Below are 15,148 nucleotides of genomic sequence, written 5' to 3' on the forward strand. Positions count from 1 at the left end.
TGACGAGGAAGCGAGCGGCGCTAGCGCTAACGCTAGCGCTAACGCTAGCGCTAGCGCTAGCGCTAGCGCTGACGTGTTTATTGCACTCGGTAGAAACATCAGCAAACGTCTTCATGAGCAAGTGCAATTAAAAGACAAAGACGTCGTTAGCAGCGGCGGCGGCTGGAGACGCTAAAGTTAAAAAATAGAAGAAGAGCAGAATCCTAATAATGGGAGTGAAAATTGCCGCTGGTACTTTTATTGTTTGAACGTGCGCCGCGATGGAACGGCCCTCTGGTGGACTCATTAGCTTGACCACGCCGACTTCTTTTACGGCGCCCGCTAATTAGCGCGCGAGTTATGGCGGCAATCGGGCCACTTCCTGTCACACGGCGTCTCTCTCCATCTCCGTCCGTCATTAACTCCGCCGACGTCCTTGCGGCGGTCAAATGTGTAAAAAAAAAAAGAAGAAGAACAATAAAAGTGTCCACTTCCTCTTTCTTTATTGGCTTGCTTGGAGGCGGGCCCGAAAAACAGCAACAGCGGCGTCTCATCGGGGGATTGTCAGCAAACGCAACAGAAACTGGCAACACGTGTGGATTTAGCCAACAAGTGAATAATGAAAACAAAGGAAAGGATGAGGTCACGAGCACGAGACTTGCCGGCGGACGTCATTGAGCTGCAAACGGCGGACAAAATGGCGCCGCGCATGCACGAGTGCGTCCATTTTGACGGCTTTGCGAGTTTTTTCATTGATGACAAAATACTATACGGGACGTTCCAAATTGCTGGGACGGTAAATTGTAAGCATGATGATGATGATGATGATGATGATGATGATGATTGTTGTCACACCATCGTCTTCTTCCTCCGCCTCTAAAAGATGCGACTGTTACGAATGCCACGGACTTCCGACTTGCGTAAGTCACACACCCGCGCCGTTTTCGGCCCATTAAAGATGTGGACACGTTGCAGCGCGTCATCGCGACGTCATCGCGACGTCATCGCGACGTCATCGCGACGTCATCGCGACGTCATCGCGACGTCATCGCGACGTCATCGCGACGTCATCGCGACGTCATCGCGACGTCATCCACCATTTTAGAAGCTGTGCGTGTGCGTGTGCGTGCACCGTTGTGTTGCAAATCCAATCATTCCAAACCTTAAAAGAATGTATTGGAGAACCCATTTGGCAGCTCGTGAAAGAACAGCAAGCGGACCAACGGGAAGCCGTCAGCAGAACAGGAAGTGCAGCAGAACGATGAAGAAGGAGGCGCTGCGTGCGTTTGTCCGACGGGAGCGAAACCCGATGGAAAGTCAAACGTGTAAACAAAAGCCGAGGGTCGCCGGGAGAGCGCCATGATTGCGGGTTGTTGTCAGGCCGACCGACCGGCGCCGGCTCCCTTCGGCTCCTTTAGGGCCGTCTAATGTCTTATTTATGACGTCGGCCGCGTCTCCGCCGTGGCCTCATTAGCGGGTTGCTCGCTCGCTCGTGCGCGGGAATTGCGGCGTAATTAGCACCTTCATTGTTTTAATAAGAGCCGGCGCGCTCCGTTCTTCTTCACGACTCCCGGCGGGAAGCACCCGCCGGCGCCGGCGCCGCTTTCGGACACACCTTGCGTGCTCTTTGCGCTAGAAAAGCAACGCGTCCGCTCGGTCGGGACGTGAAAATGTCATTTGACGGCAACTTGCTTCTGCACAAGAAAAACATCAGACGTGATTCCAAACAACTTTGCTGAATTCTTGCCGTATTTGTTCACAAATATAATACATCGCGTACCGCTGATGCGTTTGCAGCCGACATGTTTGTATCGTCGGCGTTTAGGGCGGGACAAAAAGAGCATCTTGACCACTTGACTGCTGCTGATGTTTGTTTTGTGGAAAATGACCTACGCGGTTTTGCGCTCCATTTTCTGTCTCTCTGTCCGTGTGAGTCGCGCGCGACGAACGTCGTGACGTCACGACGCAAGTCACGACGTGCGTCGCTCTCCGGCATTGCTGCTACCTTCGTTCGTGTCAGCAAACATTTTGTGCGTTCTGCTTTTGTCAATCAAGCTGACATGTTTTTGTGGCGTGATCTGCGGATGCTCATTTAGAATTTCTCCGCTCATAAACGGGCCCACAATATCTTGACGTCTCTGGACCGGCGCCAGCCACCGCCGCTTCTGCTGAGGTCATTACGAGCGTGGGTTACCCCCGACGCCCCCCCCCCCCCCGGATGCTGGAGAATCCGGTAGCGGCCGGTTCAGTTTCAGTGTCAGGACGGAAACCGCGGCCTCCCGACGCCTTTTTTGCGAGATGAATTTGGCCTCGCCATGAAGACGATTGAGACGCGCCGCAACGCGTGGACGGACAAACGGCGACTTAGCAAATAGCGAGACGAGAGCCCAAGTCAGTCAGGTGATGAAATCTTTATTCAAGAGTTTCTGTACAAAAAAAGCACGAGTCAGCAAATATCACAGAGGAAAGAAAAGAACAAACATGCACACGTATGTCCTAACGCACGTCTTTACAAACGTCTCAACGGAAACATGTTTCATGGAAGTACGCACGTCTGTTTATATGTACATCCGTCATCGTGTGCATCGTACGTCGCGAATGCACGTCGGTAGCGGCGTGCAAATATCCGCGATGTCGGTTCGTTTGTGTTCCTGAACGTCCGCCGCCGTCAACGTTTGTGCTTTGAATACGTTTCACATGTTCAGGACACGCACGCAAACTAACAACACATTGAAGAGCAAACAGGAAGTGGACTCGTTCGACAGAGTTCGTGTCAGCCATCTTGTGCGTGTTTTTCAAACGCACGACTTTCCCCCCCCAAAGAATTCTTGAGTTGGAAAAGTTCCATCAGGCTCATTGAACAGAACAAGAAACACGTTACAGACATAAAATAACGCGTTGCGCGTCGCACGTCGTCGTGCTCAAGTTTTATCATCGCTTTGCAAACGTGGCCATTTCAATTTGTTTTTTTAATTTCCTGATCAAAGTCCCTGATTGAAAGGTGGTAGACAAAGTGTCCAGCGGAGGCGCTGTTGTACACGCTAAAGTCCAAAATAAGAAATACCAAAAATAGAGAACGAGAGTCACGTTGGCACCAAGACGAGGACGCGTAAAAGACGGTTCAATGCAAAGGTGCAAAATTTTACATCACTGCAACAGTTTTTTTTCTTTTTTAGCTTGTAGCTTAGCTGGTTTGTGTGTGCGTGCGTGCGTGCGTGTGTGCGTGCGTGCGTGTGACACAAAATCTGTTTACAAAAGTGGACAACATGTTTATAACAATGTTGTGACTTCTTTTTACAAAAACATTTTTACAACAATATCTGAAAGATAACAAACAAAATGAAGCTTATAAAGACAGAAAAAGAAGAAGCGCGCTAACAGACAGCAAGAAGAGAAGACGAGGAGAAAAAAAAAGATGGACATATTCCTCGTGACTTGCTCGCCAAACCGGAAAGTGAGCACATTTCAGAGCGCTAACAAAGAAGAAGAAGAAGAAGAAGCAAAGGAATCGATTGCGCCGATTGAGGAAGTTGCTTCCAGGATGATGAGGACATTGGCAGTGGTGAAGGCCCCGCCCCCTCAGGAAGACTCCATTTTGACTGGCGGCCGGACGGAACGCCGGCTTGCGTCATTCTGGACTTGGTCCCATTCAGAAAAAAACCTTCAAGGTTCTAGATTGTTTCACGGCGACGCGTAAAAGCTAGAAAAGGCAGATCCTTGTTGGAGCTCATTAGCGTCAATTCGCATTAATCAAAAACGTTTCCCAGAAGATCAAAAACAAACAAAAAAAACTTTCCATCTTCACGTAATATTTGGGAACTCAAGCAAGCGTCATGCAAACATTTGTAGCGAACAAACCGAAGCGGCCGATTGCTCAAAGCTGATTGGCCAATGATGATGATGATGTCATCAGGGCCTCCCCACTCCCATACCCTCCCCACCCGGCCCCCCGACTCACAATCCATGTCTGTGAGGTGACATCATCAACAGTCACGTGACCTTCAACGCGGAGGCCGGAAGAAGACGAAGAATCCGTCGGGCTCGCCGATGGATGGCGTCGTGTCGTGGGAGGGGCCCGGGGGTGGGGGCGGCCTCACATAGGCGGGACGATGAGACCGGCCATCGCTGCAGGAAGAAACAACACGAAACGTCAACATGTTGAAGCTGCGAGAAAATCATCAGCGCTCGCTCGAGCGACTTCAAATACGCTTCTGCCTCCTCACGCTTACAGTGGCCGCTTCAAAACGAGACCCGGCGATTGCAGGAGATCTGCTTTTTTCCCCAAGTTTGACATCTGCGTTCGAGCCATCACAGGAGCAGGGGGCTGCTTACAACGACTTACAACTGCTTACGACGTCTTACAACTGCTTACAACGACTTACAACTGCTTACGACGTCTTAAAACTGCTTAAGACGACTTACAACTGCTTAAGACGACTTACAACTGCTTATGACGACTTAAAACTGCTTAAGACGTCTTACAACTGCTTAAGACGACTTAAAACTGCTTAAGACGACTTAAAACTGCTTAAGACGTCTTACAACTGCTTAAGACGACTTAAAACTGCTTAAGACGTCTTACAACTGCTTAAGACGACTTACAACTGCTTAAGACGACTTACAACTGCTTAAGACGTCTTACAACTGCTTACGACGACTTACAACTGCTTAAGACGACTTACAACTGCTTACGACGACTTAAAACTGCTTAAGACGTCTTACAACTGCTTAAGACGACTTAAAACTGCTTAAGACGACTTAAAACTGCTTAAGACGTCTTACAACTGCTTAAGACGACTTAAAACTGCTTAAGACGTCTTACAACTGCTTAAGACGACTTACAACTGCTTAAGACGACTTACAACTGCTTAAGACGTCTTACAACTGCTTACGACGACTTAAAACTGCTTAAGACGTCTTACAACTGCTTAAGACGACTTAAAACTGCTTAAGACGACTTAAAACTGCTTAAGACGTCTTACAACTGCTTAAGATGACTTAAAACTGCTTAAGACGTCTTACAACTGCTTAAGACGACTTACAACTGCTTAAGACGACTTACAACTGCTTAAGACGTCTTACAACTGCTTACGACGACTTAAAACTGCTTAAGACGTCTTACAACTGCTTAAGACGACTTAAAACTGCTTAAGACGACTTAAAACTGCTTAAGACGTCTTACAACTGCTTAAGACGACTTAAAACTGCTTAAGACGTCTTACAACTGCTTAAGACGACTTAAAACTGCTTAAGACAACTTACAACTGCTTAAGACGATTTACAACTGCTTAAGGCTTAATCACCCGTGGAGCACTTCAGCCTGTCAGTGTCTTGCTGAAGGACATCGCAGCTGTGCGTCTTTCTCGAACCAGGTCCACCCCCCCACCCCCCCCCCCCCCTCCGGCGGCAGGTGCTGATCGGAACTTTCTTTTTCTTCCTGTCTGCTCATGCCTGACAAATATCATGTTGCCTTTGGCGGCAAAATTTCAAGAACTTTCAAAGAAGGCCAGCAAATGACCCCGATGAAGGTGAAATGGTCGTTTCAAGCCAAAATGTCCGACTTTCCTCTCCAAGCGCATTTCCTGTTGCTCCAAAGTGTCGTCGGAGGGCCGAACTTGGAAAGCGTTCGAGAGAGCCGCGCAAAACGAGCAACTAGAGGCAAAAAAGTTATGGATCAACTTTGACTGAAAGCAGGTGAGAGTGCGGGGTTCGTGAGGAGGCGGGGGCGGGGCGGGGGAGGGGCAATGCTCACCCTGCAGGCCGGCGCCATTGGTGGAGGTGCAGGTGGGGGGCGGGGAAGTCTGCGCTCGCACCACGGGGGCGAAGGCGCTCTTCTGTTTGACTGCAGTCACAGGTGAGAATGAACGCACGCCTGCGAGAGCGGGAAGAAGAGGAAGACCACGCGTGAGGAAGGAGGAAGCGAGGGGTGGCGAGGGGGCGGGGTGGCGGGGGGGCGGGGTGGATGGCGCATGCGGGGGGGGGGTGAGGATGGCTCGTCTGCGTCGGCCAAAGTTGATCCATAACTTGAAGGAACGACCGGAGTCGCCGCCACGCCGTTAGCCTAGCTTAGCATCAAGACTGGAGGGTCCGAGCGAGCGATGGAGGTTGCGCAAAAGGCAAAACCGAAGCGGCTGGATCACGTCAAGAAATGCAATTCACGCGCATGATAGCAGCGCTTCAAGCTTAAACAAATGGCGTCGAGTTGGACGGCCAATCACAGAGCAGATTTGCTTGTTATGCTAGCCTAGCTTAGCGCCGAGACTGGCGACGCGTGCAAGTGAAGGCTTCCAAAACGTGCGACCGGCGTTTGATTTTCAAGTCGTCGCTTCACGCAGCAGAAGAAGAAACGAGACTTCCAGACCTTGAAGGGCGTCAAATCGCTTTTTGGCCCCAAATGCAAACAGGAAGAAAACTCAAGCCAAACATCAATCTTCGTGGCGACATCATCAGCTTGATTATTATGATTATTATTATGATCAATTCATCATTTTGCTGTTGAACGTGTTAAGGGACACATTTTGTTTGATTTTGAGCTTCAACATCTGCTTAAAGAAAGATGTCAGTGAATTAGTGGGGGGGGGGGGAACGAATGGGGCGGGGACGCATGGTGGGGTGGGAGGGCGTGCAGGGGTGCGAGTGCTCGGGCGCGTTTGCTGGCCACGACGACAGATTTGAGATTTTTCACAACTTGGGACCCGTCAATCAAACTATTGTCAATCGCAGCGCGGCACTTGCGCGGGTCCGCCCACTTACCGGCGTAGGCGGAGTTGGCGCCGGCGCCGTTGATGAATCCGGGCGAGCCGGGCACGCCCAGGTTGGTCATGGCGGCGGCGCCGTAGCCATTGATGGAGGACGTGATGCTGTTGATGCCGTTGTAGCCGGTCTGCTGCGGCGTGGCGCTCGCCGCGTAGCCGCGGGGAGAAACGCTGCTGGAGCCGCGCGAGTAGCCTGGAAACGCGGGACACATTTAAGGCCGGGGTGGGCGGGGCACGCCGAAGCAGCGCCGGCAAAAGCCGCAAAATGGATTCCCTTCGTTGCCATCGATCACGTCACCTTTCGCGGGTCACGACCAATCGCGGCCCCGCAAAACAGGTGAGCCGCGATTGGTCGTTACCTGCTTCCTCAGCACGGGTGATGATGTCATCAGCGGTCAAACTTTTAAAAGGTTTTCATTGTACATGAAAAGAATCAAGTTAGCGCATTCATTTCCTCCCTTGAACCCGTTCATGCGGCTCACCCTGCTCGGCCTGCGACGCCTCCGAGATGTTTGCGAAGGAGTTGACGGCCATCATTCCCGAATGCGCCGCCGCGCCGCTCAGGGACGGCAACTGGTTGTGGACGCGCGGGACGCCGCTGTACAGCGCCTCCGTCAGGTCGACCGCTCGCTTCAGGATCATGTCCTGCGGGGGAGGGGAGGGGCGGGGTCATTAAGAGGCCAAAGGTCGGGCTGACCGTCCCGCGGCGCTCACCTGGTTGCTGTGCGGCATCCCGTACAGCGCCTCCACCAGGTCGGCCGCTCGCTTCAACAGCACTTCCTGTCGCGCACGTTTTCACATCAAAGAGAGGAAAGACAGCCGGCAAAAAAACACGAAGACGACGACGGACGAAGATCAGCGCACGTCACGTGACCGGCAAGACGAGGGAAGAAAAGCGAGCGCAGGCAAAGAAAGGGGGAGAGAAAAAAGGCGGGAAAGAAAAGGAGACGTTTGTTGACAAACGTCATCATCAGCCGGAGGACGACGTCAGCCTGCCACGAGACGGACGTCCCCGAGGAAAGCAAGCGGGAAGGTGGAGGCCTCTGCTGGCCGTCCCTGGGGTATTACACGTCATCATGATTATTATTATCATGACATCCTCTTTTCCTTCTTTGCAACCGCTTTGCATTCTGCGCGTGTGCGCGCGCGGGACCGATCACGTGACGTCATTGAGCAGGGAAGGTGCGTTGCCGCGGTGACGCTGCTCACACTTCGCCCGCTGACTCCTTTCTGTGGCGTGAAAGCAGCCACGGCCCGCCGGGCAAATCACGGCCACCCTCGGCGGCCTCGCGATGGATTGCGCACAATCGGAAAAAGAACAAAGAAAGATCAATCGGATCGATAGAAAATAGTTGTTCGTCCTCAAAAGCTGAAGGTCAATTGAATTTGGGGGTCGTAGAAAGAATGACAGAAAGAACAAATGATTGTGAATATGCTCTGGTTTCAAGTTGTAACGTCAACTTTCACCACTAGATGGCAGACATGTTTTCGTTGCGCTTCCAACATGAGCAGGCCCAACGATTTATTGAACGGCAGGAGCTCGTGAATATTCAAATTGGGAGCAAGTTGATTTTTGTGAAAGACGACTGGTCGCGCTTCAAGTTGCCGTTTTTGCCGTCCTCGAATGAGAAACATTTATAATCACAGCATGTTTTGATTTGGTCCCAAATGATTTCCAATCAGCAAACGATCATCAATTTTTCGATTTTGCTTTTGCTCGTTTGTTTTCTTTCAATTTGCGCTCCTTCGTTCATCAAAAGCGTTCGTTCCCGGTGAGCATCGAATTTTGGCGGACAACCTCAAACGTCCCGCTCACCAACGCCGTCGCCGACCCGAGAGCTCCTCCTCCTCCTCGTTCCCGCTGCGGGGGTCTTAATGAGGTGCTTGGGGGGCTGCTCGAGGACTAGAATGAGTCCAACCCAGAGGAGGAGTTAGCAGACAGCTCTTAACTAAGATAAATCACTAGCGGCGAGGCGAGGAAGATGGCGCTGGTGGGCGGGGGGCTGGCGTTGGTGTGTGTGTGTGTGTGTGTGTGTGTGGGGGGGGGGGGGGTCAACGATAGCAGCCATCAGAGTCTTCCAAGCGACCGCTCGCTTAACTTGACTTGCTGCCATCCAAATCGGAAAAGCGTCTTCACCGACATTTTGTGTCAAAAAACAACAAATAATTCAATCAAGCAACTCACAATTATTTTAAGATTTGATTCATAAGTTGATTATTTTGTCGATGAATTGGATTTTAAAACACATTTGAATTTCCGATCAATTCATTTCATTCCTGATCAGTTGGCAATTAATCGTTGCACCTCTGCAGGAAAAAACATCAATCGATTTTTCAAGCGACGAATTGGGGGAGGGGCTTGTCCGTGAGAGACGATGTCGCGTTCTAGCCAAGCCGTCTTTTTTTCAGCCAATAAAGTCCAATATTATTGTTTTGTATTTTTGTTAAGCAAAATAAATCAAATCAAAGAAAAACGTGAAAGCGTTTGAAAGGTTTTTACGTTTTCTTGTGCGTCGCGATGTTAGCATTTTGCGATGCCGCGGACTTTACACACACAAAAAGAAAAAAGATGGCCGTCACTCGCGACGGTGTTGAAAACAAGAAGCTCAGAAATGAACAAGTCACTCGGACCTTTGCAGCTGCGTGCCGTTGGCGAATGGATTCCCGCCCATGTCGGCGCAAGCGTTAGCCTGCTCCGGTCTCCTGTCAATCTGAATGACAACCACAGCGCCGCTTACTGGCAAGGTGGACAACTGCGGCCAATTGTGGACGGAACGGACGTCAACAGCGACTTTCCAACGGAACCCGCTCATCCTTTTCTGCCAGCTGATTGTGGAGGTCACATGACGCGCGCGTCCGCCTTTTGGCCGATATGCGGTGACGTCACGTGACACACTGGCGCCGCTGCGTTTGATGTGTCACGCTCCAGCCGGCGAGCGTGCAAACAAACGTGCGGCGGGCGGGCGGGAGCAAACAGGAAGTGACAGGCGGCGGGTTAGACGCCCGCCGCCGACACGCGTGTCGCCACCTCGCCGACAAAAAGAGGAAGGCATAAATATTCATGGTGAGGAAGAGGTGAAGGCTGGCCATGATGGCGGCCGGCGGCGCCGACGCGACCTGCGCCGGCGATTAGCATCAATTTACAAACAAACGGCTTTTTGTGGCGTGTCGCCGTTTGATGAATGGCTTCAATTTGGCAGCGGCGTTCACTGTCGGCGCACATCTGCCCTCATTGCCGCCACCAAACGCAATCTCGCCGCCTCAATCACACGCGCGTGCGTGCGTGTCTTGAAGGAGAGCGAGCGCGCTCACTGTCAAGCGTCCGCCATCTTGCACGAAACGGCAGCGTCGTATTTCCACCACATCAAAGCAAAGAGTCGCAGACACGCCGGTGGGGGCGGGGCGAGCACTTCCTGTTTGAAGGAACCAGCCAATCACAGCCCACATTGCCAAATGTCGGATTCAGTCAAATCCCAAACTCAATCTCAATTGAATTTCAATCTTGATTCAAATAAAAATCAGAATCTCAACGTAAATCGAAAATTCTTTCTTCATCTAAATCTGAAAATAAATTCATATTTTAAAGCCCATTTCAATCTCAATCTTTATCAAATCTAAATGGAAAGCAAATCCACAATCTCATTCTGAATCCAGAAGTCGATCTCAATCAAAGACGTAATGTCGACATCATGTCAATCTGAATTCCAAAATCTCAATCTGAAAGTGAATTCGAACCTAAATCTCATTTGGAGCCGCGAGTCAGCGTTTTGTACGGGAGCAATAAACGCACGCCACCTGTCGTCTGTTGGAATCAGAATTGGATCAGAATCGGACTCAAAACCACATCGAAATCCTGAACTGAATTCAAACCTCAACGTGAATCTCAATTTGAAATCTCAATTCGAACCAAATCAGAATCTTGTTCTCAATCTTAATATGAAACCAAATCTGGTGACGAAACCTCAAAAATCCATTCAAATGAAAATCGTGATCAATCTCAACCCAAATCTTTTCGTGACTGTAACGATCAATCGATCAATGTCTAAATGTGGATCAATGCGCGAAATGTGAATCGGAGCCAGCAGAAGCAAAACACGAGACGGAAAACACAACTTGCTGGAATGCAGAACTTGTGCGCGCGCTTACTGACCTTAGGTAACCTCTCGGGGTCCCCGGGGTGGCGAGGGATGACCTTCTGTAACCTCTGGAAGCCGTAGTCGATGGTGGGCTCGTTCAAGGCTGTTGGCGCACGCACACACGCACACACGCACACGCACGGCGAGTGAGCCGCACCGTTGCCATGGCGATGATGAAGTCATGCGATTTCGCCGCAATTTGATGAAATGACTGGATGCTAATTCAAATCTACTTCCTGCCGCCGCAAAGGCGGGAAGAGCGAGTCGAGAGCGACTTGTTCTCGCCGATCAAGTCCATTAATCATAAAACGCTGTCAAATTTGACTTTGGGGACAATTTGTCAGAGGGTCTTTGTCAGCGTTAGCGCTTGTAGCGGCTAACGATGATCGACAGGCCGCGCGTCGGCCGCCTCCTCGCGCTCATTTGCATAAGTGCGGCCTTCATGAATACGAAGCGGGCGGGCGGGCGGGCGGCGACGCTATTAGCATTAGAACAATATTTGTTTGGCTTTCCCGGGAACGCCGGCCGGCCCGCAGACGTTCAATCTAATTTGTCCGAGGCGGCCGGAGGCGGAGACAAGAGGATGAAGAAACGCCGAAATGGAAAACGTGAGGAGCGGCGACAAAGCGTCGGCCGCGGCGGGTTTCTCGTCCGGCGACGGCGCAATCCCGCCGAGACTTTTGGCGGGAAACAATCACACCTCAAGCCAAAATGCATTTCCTTCCTGCCTCAAAACTCGGCCAAGGAATGCAAATCCCCAATCGGCAAATGGAAGCGGACCGATTGTCAATCCGAATGTGCAAAACTCAACTCCAAATGGGATTTCAAATATCGACAAATGTGAATCGATATCAACATCAATCGGATCTAACAGCAAGCAAATCTCAATCAAATCAGAATGAAAAGACCTATTTTCATTGAAATCGGAATCGGAAGCCATCGTAACCTGGCGAGACGGAAATTTCCATCGGATTGGGAATCGGAATCTCAACCGTCATCGCACTCAAGCTTCAATTTTCAGGGAAAGAATCCTGGCATGCATTTGGTCTCAATTGTGGCCTCCGTCCGCTAAGCCCGCTGGGGCCCGCCCGGGTGCCGTTGGGGGGGCGGGGTGGAGGGTTGGCCCCGCCCGGTTGGGAGTGGCCCCGCCGGTCGCTCCTCTCAACTCACTTCACTCGTTTTGCACTTTGTAAATAGACACAAAGGGCACATCATCAAAAAGAGGAATTGTGGGAAGTCCAGAACGGCAGACGAGGTCAAGTCAGGTCATCTTTGATTGACAAGCAAGAAACCCAATCGTTTTTCCCATTCCAAGCGCTTTGAGATGAGAGCTTCAGCCGGCCTCTTTCGACGCTTGATGAGAGACGGAGAGGAACGGCGAGCGAGCGAGCGGGCGGCCGTCCACTTCCTGTTGGCTCGCTCGCTTCCTCGTTTGCCCGACCGGCCGTGAGATCCTCAGAAATAAACAAGGCGAGCAATTGCAACATTCTCCAGCCGCTTCCCGGGGCGGACATCTTGTCCACTTGATTAAGTTGCCGTTACGCGTTACTTGGCATCCATTTTGTTGCGGGACATTCCAAAGATTGCGCGTCGTCCTTCTAAGTGAGCTTGATGGCTCGGCGGAAGGTGCGGTCACGTCCGCCGCCGCCATATTCCGCCGGTCCCGCCTCTCGTCCGTTCCGCCGACCGGACGCCAATTTGCCGTCTTGCCGGCCGCGTGATTGATATGCCGACGCCGATGATGACGGTCGGCTCTTCTTCCTCACCCTCGAGCGGATGCGCCTCGTTGTTTCGTCGTCGGTCGAGTGGCGTCCTGACATTGCGTTCATCGGACGGAAAGCAGACCTTCCCGGTTCTTCTCACTTGGTGCTGATTGGCTGATCACGTGACTTCCACTTCTCCGATATCTGCGATGTCACCCTGACGACGACGATGCCGTCGCACGCCGCCGCGTCTGACCATCCGCTTCCGGAGACCTGAGGTGTCTCGGCCGCGATCCTTCGCATCAGAACGGATCAAACGGCGCCGCCGCTCGTCCGCCAGCTGCGGAAATCTGTCGTCAATCTTGGCGCTTGCCGTCCGGTCGCGGCTGCCGGCGACGCGACCGGAAAACACCCAGCCGTCACCGCTTCCTCCCGGGGCCGCCGCGAGTCGCCGCACGCATGCTAATTAGCGGCTAATCACCTTCCGCTGACTCAAAGACGAGGCCCCTCCTCCTCCCCACCTGAGATGTTACTCATTTTGAAAGTGCTAATTAGCCCACATTAGCTGGCGGAATGCAGACGGGCCCGCCGTGTGACGGTCCCTGCCGACCGCACAGGAAGTCCCGGCGGGCTGTCAATCAAAAGCTGACTTCAAAGGAAGTCTTCCTTTCATCACGCGCGTGTCCCCGCCGCCGCCGCCGCCGCCGCCGCTCGGTTGCCGCGTCTAAACTAGCGGCGTTTGACGTAGGGGTCAAACTCGGGTCACGCAGGCGACGTCATCGGCCAATCGCAGCACTTCCTCCTTCGGGCTTGCACTGGAGTAGAAGAAACGTCGATAATCAACCCCCCCCGGAAAGTGTTGGGGGGGGGGGGGGGCGAGGAGGACAGGAGACCACCACAGTCAGGCGTCCCCACCACCGCAACCGAAGAAAAAGACGGCGATTTGTTGGCTTTTCCCGCCGACAGGTCGACAAAGGCGACTATCTGCCCGGCCAATCGAAAGTGGCGGCGGCCATTGTGACACTACGGCGAGGCGAGGGAGGGGGTCGTCGGCCGGTGGGCTGGGGGGATCCAACGCCTCGCGCCGACCTTTGCTTATCAGGCTCAACAGCTGACACGTGACCTTTGAGCTGCGTTCAAGGACATCTGGACGTCGACCGGACACGAGCGTCGTGCGCGTCTTCAGACGACATGAGAGCTTTTTTTTGTTCGGGTGAGTGGCGGCTTTTTCTTTTCTTTTTTCTTTCTTTTCTTCTTTTTTTCCCGCTGGCCTCACTTTGTGTCTTTTTTTTTTTTAAATGAAATTGGATTGGAAAAGTCAAAGGTCGGATGCTGCAGATTTGGCACAATTGGGCCACGAAATGTCGTCGCAGATTCCGACATTTTGATTTGCAACGTGCACAAAACACGTGCACTTTCTTAGTGACGTTTTTCACAATATCACGATTTGGATTGTGAATATTTATATTTATATTTGCTTAAAATCGGACTTTTCTTGCTCATCTCATGAAAGTCGTTTGTGAATCCACTGTAAAGAACAATAAAGTTTTTGGCATAAAATATATATATTTAATAAATACAACATTTCATTATCTATTATAATAAAGTTGAAACCAATTTCCATGAAAAGAAAATATTTCATTCAATTCCTCGTTTATATGATCAGAATAATACAAAAGTCAAACTGATTCGTCTTAAGCCTACGAATGAAAATGAGCGCGCGTGCGTGCGTGCGTGCGCACCTGTGTAGACGAAGCGTCCTGGCGCTCCTTTGCAGAACTGTTTGGACTTGTAGGACAGCGTGACCTCCACCACGCCGGGGATGTGGCGCGGCGGCGTCTGGACGCGGATGGCGTGCGGCGTGATCAGCTGCGGAGCGCAAGCACACGCATCAAGGAACACGCTTGGAACACGCTAACACTCGCGCTTGTCCGGACCGGGACGGACGCGGCTCACCTCGCTCCACACCAGCATGGTCCCGAAGACCACCTGCAGTCCGTCGAAGAAGTTGTCTCCGATGAGGATGACGGTGGCGCCGCCGGTGGTCCAACCTTCGCTGGGGCTGATGGCTTTGATGCAGGGCGTGGCTGCTTCACAACACGCACACGCACACGCACACGTGAACGTGGAAGGACGGCGTGACTCGGACAAGCAAGAGCTCGCGGGTTCATCGATCGATCGATTCTATTGGACGATTGCTTGTAAAAACATTTATTGAATGTTTGGCTGATTATTTATGAAGTCGTTTGTTATCAGCGAGTTGATTGATTTGCTGGTCATTTTGGGGAATTGATGGTTTGGTCGGTCTACGGGTCGGTCAACGGGTCGGTCTACGAGTTCATTCATCAATTGAGGAGTTGTCTTTGTTGTCCAGTCAACGGATGTCCCTGTTTCGGTCTGTGGTGGGCGTTTCCCTCGCGGGCGGTCACGTGGCGATCGATGCGTACTTTCTCGCATTTGCGTGAGCAACAGGAAATAAGGATCAATAATGTCATCCGTCAAAACAAGACGTTTGACACCAAGAATTTGCAAACGCTGGTTTGGTTTTGGCGCCAATGTTTGTTGGCAAGCGCGG

At 51.7% G+C, this 15,148-nt stretch overlaps 1 protein-coding gene across 1 annotated transcript in view; it reads right to left on the minus strand.

Moving 5' to 3' along the window:
• Positions 1 to 2,371: 2,371 nt before the first annotated feature.
• Positions 2,372 to 15,148, minus strand: part of LOC147167795 (transcription factor COE1-like) — a 38,419-nt gene continuing 25,642 nt past the window's right edge. Inside the window, 8 exon segments of the mRNA XM_086086835.1 lie at positions 2,372 to 4,104; positions 5,732 to 5,851; positions 6,733 to 6,927; positions 7,217 to 7,379; positions 7,449 to 7,514; positions 10,885 to 10,973; positions 14,316 to 14,442; positions 14,530 to 14,660. Of these exon segments, the coding sequence (XP_085942961.1) occupies positions 4,073 to 4,104; positions 5,732 to 5,851; positions 6,733 to 6,927; positions 7,217 to 7,379; positions 7,449 to 7,514; positions 10,885 to 10,973; positions 14,316 to 14,442; positions 14,530 to 14,660 (923 nt within the window). The 3' untranslated portion in view covers positions 2,372 to 4,072.

Source organism: Leptonotus elevatus, chromosome 10 (genome assembly GCF_054856555.1).
Source record: "Leptonotus elevatus isolate MCC_2025b chromosome 10, RoL_Lele_1.0, whole genome shotgun sequence".
In the NCBI taxonomy this organism is placed as follows: domain Eukaryota; kingdom Metazoa; phylum Chordata; class Actinopteri; order Syngnathiformes; family Syngnathidae; genus Leptonotus; species Leptonotus elevatus.